Source organism: Formica exsecta, unplaced genomic scaffold (assembly GCF_003651465.1).
Source record: "Formica exsecta isolate Colony F162 unplaced genomic scaffold, ASM365146v1 scaffold566, whole genome shotgun sequence".
Taxonomy (NCBI): Eukaryota; Metazoa; Arthropoda; class Insecta; order Hymenoptera; family Formicidae; genus Formica; species Formica exsecta.
This window is the reverse complement of record NW_021852911.1, coordinates 1-12678: the sequence shown is the minus strand read 5'-3', so window position 1 is coordinate 12678 and position 12678 is coordinate 1. Positions and strand designations below refer to the sequence as shown.

The 12678-nt window shown below is 24.5% G+C and overlaps 1 protein-coding gene and 1 long non-coding RNA gene across 4 annotated transcripts; both read right to left on the bottom strand.

Annotated features, from left to right (window-relative positions):
* Positions 1–2997: 2997 nt before the first annotated feature.
* Positions 2998–7029, bottom strand: LOC115242104. Of its 2 annotated transcripts, none has more exons than XM_029818178.1 (5): positions 6947–7029; positions 5707–5937; positions 5256–5397; positions 4421–4526; positions 2998–3679 (listed from the first exon to the last, which is right to left on the bottom strand). In XM_029818178.1, exons 2-5 carry the CDS (start codon positions 5819–5821, stop codon positions 3668–3670), a joined length of 375 nt encoding a protein of 124 aa, XP_029674038.1. In that variant the 5' UTR covers positions 5822–5937; positions 6947–7029; the 3' UTR covers positions 2998–3667. The 2 variants fall into 2 exon arrangements, with proteins under 2 accessions (XP_029674038.1, XP_029674037.1); XM_029818177.1 differs by lacking the exon at positions 2998–3679 and adding an exon at positions 3702–4112.
* Positions 7030–9482: 2453 nt separating this feature from the next.
* On the bottom strand, positions 9483–11644 carry LOC115242105. 2 transcript variants are annotated; one of them, XR_003885006.1, is made up of 3 exons: positions 11412–11644; positions 10160–10397; positions 9483–9796 (listed from the first exon to the last, which is right to left on the bottom strand). It is a non-coding gene; the product is annotated as an uncharacterized LOC115242105 (long non-coding RNA). The 2 variants fall into 2 exon arrangements; XR_003885007.1 differs by having other exon boundaries at positions 10160–10384; positions 11412–11446.
* Positions 11645–12678: the final 1034 nt, after the last annotated feature.

Sequence of the window (12678 nt, the reverse complement as noted above, 5' to 3'; positions counted from 1 at the left end):
GATATAATTATATTCTGCGACTATAATTTACTGTTTATATTTTACTTACGTATTGGAATGTATCGCCAGTCATAAACATTCTTATATTATTTTGATAATGGTTTTGTTGATGGTCATCGTTTCTAATATGGCGCATACGATTTGGTACAATATTAAAATACTGAAGAAACCGAGTTATTAAGTTATGACCATATCTAGTTCCAAGAAATTTGATTAATCTGTTATTAAAAAATAGTAAAAGAATGTAAAATAATGTTTCCGATAATGACAATACTTATAAGAAAATGAACAAAACTCTTTTTATATTGCAATTAATAATTATTATATATAAAAAAATATAAAATTCAACATATTGATTTTATCTTAATCTTTTCCAGCATTTTGATGATAAAACAACATGGCATTGTATTTAAAAAATTTTAGTATTACTCATTTTTTCGCCACAATATCTCTACAAAAATTTATTATAAGTTTAATAACATACTGTCAAAAGAAAAATTTGTTAATGGTTCATTAACTTTTTTATGAAAATTAATTGTTAAATTAATTAATTTATTAAAAATAAGTACATACATATTTTTATAGACGCATTAGTAAAATATATGTAATAAAACATATTATTATATTTTCATAAATTCATAAATTTTATATTTTGTATGTTCTCTAAAATGTTATATAATTCTCTCTTTACACTTACTGTTACAAATATTTTTTTTTAAATGTAAAAAACAGGCGTGCGCGCGCGCGAATAATCATCAGTTTCTATTTTTTAAACTTAAATTTAAAATTTAAATATGAACTAAATAAATCTATTATACGATATATTACTATATGAATTATATATATCATATATTACCTGATATAAATACGACAAAAGCAATACCAGCTTTAATGCTAGCAATACTAGTTACAAACGAATATAACCAACAAAACGTTTGCATTAAGATTTGCATTAATGTAGTAAAACACATCATGAATACTAATTTAGGGGTTTCCTACTTAAACTTCAATAAAATTCGACAAGTTCTTTTTATTCAATCTTTTCTATGCGACTTTTGCTACCAATATTGCGATGTTGTATTAATCGCCTATAAAAAAGACATTTATTTTATATTTATAACGAAATCTTGTTGTATTTGCCTGATAGCATAGATTTTAAGTAAAACAAAAAGGTTGAACTGTATAACAATGAATTGTCAGATTGAGAGAGACATTCATGGGAGCATAAACAAATAATTAAAATGATAAGATATATAAAAATAGTAAAAAAACTGTGATGAAAAACATTAAAGTGAAAAGGAAAATACAATCTCGTTTTATTTAATAATATGTACTATTATCATTTGTGTAATATATTTTTGATTGGAGCCTAGATAGATGCCATAGTCAAGAGTAATTACATATTTATAAGAATTAATATATATATGTACATATTTAAAAATTAATAATAAATTATACTCTCTTTCCTTTAAGATGTGAAATCACGTGAAGGACAAGATGTTTGTATTATCTCTCGATGCTTTATAAGATCACAATTATAATAGCTATAAAAGGTCATGATAAAAAGGCTTTCAAAGTTTCTCTATTTGTTCTCGACCAAGCTACAATTTTTTTCGCGGATAAATTAATAATTCAAAAATAAGATTAACACTCAGTAATCTTACAAATAATTATAACAATGAAAACTGCTGATTAATGTGACATAAATTAAAATATTGATTGTATTCTGCAAAGATAGCCAATTCTATTCTCTAACCAATCTTAAGATAGTATATGTTCGACATTCTAAATATAATAAAGAAAGTAATATGAAATTGCAATAACAAAATATTGCATACACCATTGACGGTATATAAAAAAATCGCGGTAAATCTAGTGATTTCAATATACAAAAATTTAGAACAAATATTAAAATAATCGCGAAGAAACGAGATACAAACGCGGCAATGCGAAGCACAACTTGGCATGCGAAGCAATATACTAAGATGCTAATAATTAATTTTATAATATTAATTTGTTGCTTTTACCAGACCGTGATCCAAGTCGTTGTAGTCTACTTCTCTTATTCACGATACGACAATGACAAATATTGGCTTCTGAAAAATATAAACGATATATTCTTCTACCTCTTTCTCTCTCTCTCGCTCTTTCTCTCTCTCTCTCTCTCTCTCTCTCTCTCAAATCGTGAACAAATGCCAAATTATAAACTATTCAAAAACGGAAATAATATTCACGATTATCTAGCTGCCAAAAATTTATGTAGTTATATAATATTAATGTCTAATCAACGCTATTTAGAATTCTTTTAATTCGCATATATAAAATGTAAATGTCATTTGCAATATATGTTCAAAAAAATTTTTTTACTTTGTATAAGTCCTGTACTTGCGTGCAACAAACTAACAATAAAAATATTATTATATTATATTTAATAAGTATAATTATGATATATTTTATATCGGTATAATCGATTAATCGGTAATTAATTCTGCAATACTATTTTATAGAAAAGAGGTATTTTTTAATTAAAAAAAGGACAAGTTTTAATAATTTGTCAAGTTCTTAATATTTTTTATTCAGTATCATGCAAGTTAATGTACAACAAACATATGTCAATAAAAAAACGATATAAATTTACATAATCAAGTATTGTGTACTTGACAAAATGTATATAAACACATATCAATTTGATATCACAAGAAATTATTTAAAAAATTTATATAAAAAACTGATTCGTTTGTAAAGTTAAAATTATTTCTGTTTATAATAGTTTTTCTATTCGTTATTACATTATATATTTATTAAAAAATATCTTAATCTTAGAAATTAATTATGCACTATGCATAGTTTAGACGACTTGTGAAGTTGAGAATTTAATTTCATAATATACTTAAGTGGGGATACCCGTTCGAACCTTCGAAAAAGGAGTACATTTTCTAGATTTTTTGCAGCTCTATGCTTTGAAATAAAATTTTTTTTACAATATTAATACAATATTATTAGGTATTAAATAAAAATTTCCGGTTAAAATTTTTTTTTTTAAATCTATGCGGATATTTGCACAGTATGCATGAAAACTCGGGCTATGTTCGACGAATCAACTTCAAATTTTGCATACAAATTGCTAATAGGATTCCGCATCTGCTAACAAAGCCTTTTTTTAATCCGATTTTCTATTTTTTTTGTTATGAACAAAGAAAGATGGACTTTTTTCAAAAAAAACAAAACTTTTTTTAACACGCAGCCATTTTTTTATTTTTTAAAATTGAAAAAATACGCTTGGATAGCAGAGAGCTATTAATATGTCTAATAAAAAAAAAAGTTGTATTTTTTATTTCAGATTTACGTACGTTTTCATATACACCGTGCAGCCATTTAAAATTTGGAATAGCTCTGCAAATATACCTACAAATGTAACTTAAAAAAATTTTTTTTTTTTTTAATTCGAACATTTTTATTTAAGTAGTTAATAATATTGTATTAATATCGTAAAAAAATGAAAAATTTTTATCAAGTCATTGCGCTGCAAAAAAATCTAGAAAATGTATTCATTTTTCGAGGTTTCAAACGGATATGCTTCTTTAAGAAACCTTATCAAGATTTATCATAAACAAGTATATCTTCGCGGCAATGTATGAAACATCAATGGTATCTTTTCAAATTAAAGTTAGTCCTCATGCTGCAAAATTGGAGATATTAATAACATTATTAATATAATAATAACTACATAAACAATTAATAACGATATAAACGAAACAAGTTTAGAAACATATACTGTTCACTATAAAATCGAAAAAGTAATATAAATATAAATCCAAAACAGTTTTCTTTTCAAATTATAATCGCTTTTATGACAGAATAAGACAAAACAATTAGTAAAGAAAAAATTGCTAAAAATGAATTCCTTTCACTTATCTATTTGAATTTATCGATTTAAAACTTTTAGATTTTTATTTAATTAGCTATTGCTAATGCTTGTTTTGCTATTTTATTACTATTTGGAAAGAATTTTAAAATCGTACTATCGCTTCGTGTTATGAAATTTGAAATACTCTAGATATTTTTAAACATTCTCGACAGTCGATGAGATGTTGATAGCAGATAAATGTTTGCTAAGAAAAAAAAAATTATTTTTAGCTCTTTTTCTTAACAATATGTTATTATCAAACTCTATCGTAAACAAAACGTGTTTATACGTAATTCAAAACGAAAGCGTTTCTGTCTTTACGTTTATATAAATTTTTCTTATCCATATAATAATTAAAATATATTTCTAAAGTTTGACCATTTATTTCTCAAACATCTTATATTTATACCGATACTTTGTATGCTTACATTATATTTATTTTTAATGTGTTTCAAAAAATGTATCAATTTGAGGTAAACTGTGCATATGATTTACTGTCTATATTTTACTTACAAATCGAAATGGATTGCCATTCATATTTCTATGTATGTTATTTTGATTATGGTTTTGTTGATCATTGTCATCTTGGTCGTCGTCAGGGCCCCAAATATTAAAAATCCTATTAAATCAGATTACTAAGTTTTAACCATATCTAGTTGTACGATATTTGTTTAATTTGTTATTAAAAGATAGTAAAAGAATGTAAAATAATGTTTCCAATAATGATAATACTTATAAGAAAATAAACAAAACCCTTTTTATATTGCAATTAATATATAATTATATTAATTAATTATATTAATTGCAATATAAAAAGGGTCTTGTTCATTTTCTTATAAATATTGTCAATTGTAAAAACAAAGAAATTTCAGAATTAAAAATTAAAGTTAAAAACTATTATTGGTTTAGATATAATAGTCATCTCCGATAAAAATTACCAAAACTAGAATAAATAAATAATTAAATGAATAAAAAAGTAAATTAAAGACGCGTGTGATATACAGGGTGCGGCATTTATCACACGCGTCTCTAATTTACTTCTTTATTCATTTAATTATTTATTTATTTTAGTTTTGGTAATTTTTATCGGAGATGATTATTTTATCTAAACCAAAAATAGTTTTTAACTTTAATTTTTAATTCTGAAATTTCTTTGTTTTTACAATTATGATTATTATATTACTTATTTCTTCAATTATAAAATTAGTAAAAGTAACAATATTATATAAATACAAATTTTCTTTATTTGTTCCATAATTTAAGTATCTCATAAGTGAAGTCTTAATTGATTATGAATTGTTCATATATAAATTAATTGTGTATGTTAAAATATTAAATATTGGTTTACCCAATCACACAAGAAAAAACCATTAAGCACACAAGGAATATTCCTATTTGAATTATACGAATATTCTGTTCCATAATATCTATATCTCTTGGAGATTGCGCGGCGTATTTTATATCATCTTCAGATTCAATGTTGTGAATATCTTCAGTAGTAAAATATAGGTTTATATGTAATAAAATTATTATATTATTATTATTATTATATTTTCTGTAAACTCACAAATTTTAAATTTTAAATGTTCTCTAATATGTTATTATATAATTCTCTCTTTACATTTATTTTGATAAATATTAAAAGAAAAACAGAAATAACGTAAAAAACTAACGCGTGTGCGCGTGCGCAAACAATCATTAATTTTCGTTTTTAAAACTCAAATTAAAAATTTTAATATTAACTTAAATAAATCTATTATAATATATTATTATATGAATTATGTATAATCATATTTTACCTGATATAAATAAGATAAAAGCAATACCAGCTTTAATACTAGCAATACTAGCTACGAACAAATATAACCCACCAAACGTTTGTCTTAAGATTTGCATTATAGTAAAATTCATCATGAATATTTGTTTAGGGATTTTCTACCTAAAGTTCAATAAAATACGGGACGTAGTTTTTTTTATCCAACCTTTCTATGCGACTTTTACTATCAATATCGCAATGCTGTATTAATCGCCTGCAAAAAGACATTTATTTTATATTTATAACGAAATCTTGTTGTATTTGCTTGATAACACAAATTTTAAGCAAACAGAGACGACGAATTCTATAATAATAGTCAGATTGATGAGAGAGACATTCATGATAGCAACAAAAAATAATAAAAATGATATGATATATGAAAATTGTAAAAAAAGCTGTGATCAACAACATTAAAGTAAAAAAACTATGCAATCTCGTTTTAATTAATAATGTGTAAGTACTATTGTCATTTGTACAACAAATTTTTGATTGAAGCATAGATAATTGCCATAATTAAGAGTAATAACATATTAATAAGAATTAATATATATGTGTATATTTAAAAATTAATAATAAATTATACTCTCTTTCCTTTAAGATGTGAAATCACGCGAGGGACAAAATGTTTATATTATCTCTGGACGTTTTATAAAATCATAACAACTATAGTAGCTGTAAAAGGTCATGGCAAAAGGCTCTCAATGTTTCCCTATTTATTTTCGACTAAGACAGAATCTTTCTCGCGAATAAATCAATAATTCAAAAGTAGGATTATTACTCAGTAATCTTACAAACAATTATTACAATGAGATCTGTTAATTAATGTGATATAAATCAAAATGTTAATTGTATTCTGCAAAGATAATCAATTTTATTCTCTAACCAATCTCGATATATATATTCGACAATATCTAAACATAAGAAAAAAAATAATATGAAACTGTAATAACAAGATATTGCTATTTTTATTGCAATTAATGTAAATGACAATTAATATATAAATTGCAGATGTCAATGTCGGCGAGTCTTCAAAACATCAAGCACAAAATCAATGATACAGAAAAATCCGCAATAAATCTATATTTGTGATTTTAATATACCAAATTTAGAACAAATATTAAAATAATCACGAAGACAAGATATTAACGTAATATTTGGCATGTGAAGCAATATACTAAGATGCTAATAATTAATTTTATAATATTAAATATAGTTGCTTTTACCAAATTGTGATCCAAGTCGTTATAGTCTACTTCTCCTATTCACGACACGACAATGACAAATGTTGGTTTCTGAAAAATATAAACGATACATTCTTCTCTCTCTTTCTTTCTCTCTCTTGTAAAACGTCAATTGGTCCATTCGCCTAAATCTTATTGGCTGTCAGTGTCGCACAAAGTTGTTTATCTTTAGACACTCATCAAATAGTGCAAACGAATGCCAAATTATAAACTATTCAAAAACGGAAATAATATTCACGAACATCTAGCTGTCAAAAATTTATGTAGTTATATAATATAAATGTCTAATCAACGCTATTTAGAATTCATTTAAGTCGTATATATAAAATGTAAATGTCATTTGCAATACGTGTTTAAAAAAATTTTTTGACTTCGTATAAATCCCGTGCTTTTGTGCAACAGACTAACAATAAGACGAATATAATTATATTACATTTAATAAGTATAATTATGGTATATTTTATATTGGTATAATCGATTAATCGGTAATTAATTCTTCAGTACTATTTTATAAAAAAGCGGTATTTTTTAATTAAAAAAAAGACAAGTTTTAATAATTCATCAAATTCTTAATATTTTTTATTCAGTATCGTGCAATTTAATGTACAACAAACATATGTCAATAAAAAACGATATAAATTTACATAATCAAATACACAAAATATATATAAACACATATCGATTTCATATCACAAGAAATTATTTAAAAAATTTATGTAAAAACTGATTTGTTTGTGAAGTTAAAATTATTTCTGTTTACAATAGTTTTTCTATTCGTTATTACATTATATATTTATAAAAAAATATCTTAATCTTAAAAATTAATTATGCAACTATGCGTAGTTTAGACGACTTGAAGTTGAGAATCAGGTTTCATAATATACTTAATGGGGCATACCCGTTCGAACATTCGAAAAATGGGTACATTTTCTAGATTTTTTGCAGCTCAACGATTCGAAATAAAACTTTTTTTTACAATATTAATACAATATTATTAAGTATTAAATAAAAATTTCGGTCAAAAAAATTTTTTTTTTGAAGCTATGCCGATATTTGCAGATTTATGTTTTCATGCATGATGTATATGAAAACTCGGGCTATTCGACGGATCGACTTCAAATTTTGCATACAAATTGCTAATAGGATTTCGCATCTGCTAACAAAGCCTTTTTTAATCCGGTTTCCTATTTTTTTTGTTATAAACAAAGAAAGATGGACTTTTTTCAAAAAAAAAAAAATAAAACTTTTTCAACACGCTGCCATTTTTTTATTTTTTAAAATCGCAAAAATACGCTTGGATAGCAGATAGGTATTAATATGTCTAATAAAAAAAAAGCTTATATTTTTGATTTCAGATTTACGAACGTTTTCATGCACACCATTTAAAATTTGGAATAGCTCTGCAAATATCCCTATAACTTAAAAAAAAAATTTTTCTTTTCGGCTGAACATTTTTGTTTAAGTAGTTAATATTGTATTAATATCGTAAAAAATGAAAAATTTTTTTCAAGTCATTGCGCTGCAAACAAATCTAGAAAATGTATTCATTTTTCAAAGTTTCAAACGGATATGTTTCCTTAAGAAACCTTATCAAGATTTTTTATGAACAAGTATATCTTTGCGGCAATGTATGAAACATCAATGATATCTTTTCAAATTAAAGTTAGTCCTCTTGCTGCAAAATTGGAGATATTATTAATATTATTAATATAATAATAACTACGCATAAACAATTAATAACGATATAAAGAAAAAAGTTTAGAAGCATATACTGTTCACTATAAAATCGAAAAAGTAATATAAATATAAATCCAAGCTTTCTTTTCAAATTATAACCGCTTTTATGACAGAGTAAGACAAAAACAATTAGTAAAGAAAAAATTGCTGGAAATGAATTCCTTTCACTTATCTATTTGAATCTACCGATTTAAAACTTTAAGATTTTTATTTCGAGACCTCTCATTAGCTATTGCTAATGCTATTATTATTTTGCTATTTTATTACTATTTGGAAAGAATTTTAAAATCGTTTTATTGCTTCGTGTTATGAAATTTGAAATACTCTAGATATTTTTAAACATTCTCGACAGTCGATGAGATGTTGATAGCAGATAAATGTTTGCTAAGAAAAAAAATTATTTTTGACACTTTTTTTAACAATATGTTATTATTGAACTCTATCGTAAACAAAACGTGTTTATACGTAATTCAAAACGAAAGCGTTTCTGTCTTTACGTTTATATAAATTTTTCTTATCCATATAATAATTAAAATATATTTCTAAAGTTTGACCATTTATTTCTCAAACATCTTATATTTATACCGATACTTTGTATGCTTACATTATATTTATTTTTAATGTGTTTCAAAAAATGTATCAATTTATAACAGTTTTTAATTTTAATTTTTAATTCTAAAATTTCTTTGTTTTTACAATTATTATTATATTACTTATTTCTTCAATTATAAAATTAGTAAAAGTAACAATATCATATAAATAAAAATTTTCTTTGTTTGTTCCATAATTTAAGTTTCTCATAAGTGAAGTCTTAATTGATTATGAATTATTTATATATAAATTAATTGTGTATGTTAAAATATTAAATATTGGTTTACCCAAGCACACAGGGAAGAAGTATTAAGAACACAATCATAAACCCTGTTCGAATGAATAGACGATTATTCTGTTCCAAGATTGAAATATCTATATCTATTGCAGATTGCGCGGCATATTCTATATCTTCTATATCATCTTCCGATTCAATATTCTGAATGTATTTTTTTGTATCGGTTTTAATATGTGTCGCCTTAATTGGTACTAATACCATAAAGACTAAAAAATAATTCTTATTAATAATCCAATACATAAATTGATAACTATCAATTTATCAATATTATTACTCATTTTATTATTCATTTTTTTTGCCTCAATACCTCTACAAAAATTTATTATAAGTTTACTAACATTCTGTTAAAAGAAAAATTTATCAATGATCCATTAATTTTTTTATGAAAATTAATTGTTAAATTAATTAATTTATTAAGAATAAGAACATACACAATTTTATAGATGCAGTAGTAAAATATAGGTTTATATGTAATAAAATTATTATATTATTATTATTATTATATTTTCTGTAAACTCACAAATCTTTATAATATATTATTATATGAAATATGTATAATCATATTTTACCTGATATAAATAGGATAAAAGCAATATCAGCTTTAATACTAGCAATACTAGCTATGAACGAATATAACCAACCAAACGTTTGCCTTAAGATTTGCATTAATCTTATAGTAAAATGCATCATAAATACTTGTTTAGGGATTTTTTACCTAAAGTTCAATAAAATTCGGAACGTAGTTCTTTTTATCCAACCTTTCTATGCGATTTTATTCAATCAATATCGCGATGCTGTATTAATCGCCTGCAAAAAAGACATTTTTTTTATATTTATAACGAAATCTTGTTGTATTTGCCTGATAACACAAATTTTAAGCAAAACAGAAACGACGAATTCTATAACAATAGTCAGATAGAGAGAGACATTCATGACAGCATCAAAAAATAATAAAAAGATATGATATATGAAAATTGTAAAAAAAACTGTGATCGACAACATTAAAGTGAAAAAACAATACAATCTTGTTTTAATTAATAATGTGTAAGTACTATTGTCATCTGTACAATAAATTTTTGATTGGACCATAGATAATCGCCATAATTAAGAGTAATAACATATTAATAAGAATTAATATATATATGCATATATTTAAAAATTAAAAATAAGTTATCCTCTCTTTCCTTTAAGGTGTGAAATCACGCGAAGGACAAAATGTTTATATTATTTTTGTGGATGTTTTATAAAATCATAACAATTATTGTAGCTAAAGGGTCATGGCAAAAGGCTCTCAATGTTTCCCTATTTATTTTCGACCAAGACAGAATTTTTCTCAATCAATAAATCAATAATTCAAAAGTAGGATTAACACTTAGTAATCTTACAAACAATTATTACAATAAGATCTGTTAATTAATGTGACATAAATCAAAATGTTAATTGTATTCTGAAAATATAATCAATTTTATTCTCTAATCTAACCAATCCCGATATATATATTTGACAATATCTAAACATAAGAAAAAGAATAATATGAAACTGTAATAACAAGATATTGCTATTTTTATTGCAATTAATGTAAATGACAATTAATATATAAATTGCAAATGTCGATGTCGGCGAGTCTTCAAAACCTCAAGCACAAAATCAATGATACAGAAAAATCGCAATAAATCTATACTTGTGATTTTAATATACCAAATTTAGAATAAATATTAAAATAATCACGAAGACAAGATACTAACAAAAGATTTGGCATGTGAAGCAATATATTAAGATGCTAATAATTAATTTTATAATATTAAATATAGTTGCTTTTACCAAATTGTGATCCAAGTCGTTATAGTCTACTTCTTCTATTCACGATGCGACAATGACAAATGTTGGTTTCTGAAAAATATAAACGAGATATTCTTCTCTCTCTTTCTTTCTCTCTCTTGTAGAACGTTAATTGGTCCATTCGCCTAAATTTTATTGGCTGTCAGTGTCGCAAAGTGCGACTGTTAATCTTTGGACACTCAAATAGTGAACAAATACCAAATTGTAAACTATTCAAAAATAGAAATAATATTCACGCACACCTAACTGCCAAAAACTTATATAATTATGTAATATTAATGTCTAATCAACGCTATTTATGATTCTTTTAATTGGCAATTATAAAATGTAAATGTTATTCGCGATATATAGGGTGGACTAGTAACTCTTGCCACTTCGAATATCTTCGAGTCTAGAACAGTTACGAAAAATTTTTTTCTACAAAAGTTTTATGGTTTCAAAGGGGCCATCAATTTATGTCTATATATATCAATTTATATAAGCATAATTAATTATATTCTTCTATAGTTTTAACCGTGTTGTATTGTTTTTTAAGTAGTTTTAATTGTTGACAGCGTTAATTAATTTTTTCACGTTTATATCGCCGGATATTATCAGCTGTCAGATTTTCGCAGAATGTCATAAAATGTCAAAAAGTCGCGATATCTTGTGCAATATTGTTTTATTAGCGTATAAAATGTTAAGAATGTTTTTTTCTATTTTGTGGAATTCTATTCGGAATTTTAATAAAAGACGCGTTTTCGAGTGATGTTTGATCGCTTTGAGAGCGATTAAACCCAATTTACCATGAATATATGTTTGACAAAAAATAGATTTTGAGAGAATCTGATTAATATAAACAATATAAAGTACATTCCCCGTTTTTAACGCTATTTTGTCTTTAAAGTATAAGATTCTTTGCCCTGATTAATCAATCAAACGATTACTCAAAGTATTCCATTGATTAATCTATATAATAATTCAAGTACCCTTAATAATTCAAGACGAAGTATATAACGTTATTAATTGGTCTCAGAACGATCAAACTTACTTCACTCAAAAACACTACGTTACCGCCGGCATAGCTCTCAGGTTCATTAGAGCACTCAAACCTCCTCACCCGGCAAATGCCTTCGTTAAGGTGGAGATACCATCGAGGAGGAAAAATTTTTATTTTTATTTGTTTGTAATATATAAGTTTCTTTTAATAAGTAGGTTTTACAAATCAAATAAAAAATATAATACACGAAAAATTATATAAAATGTATAT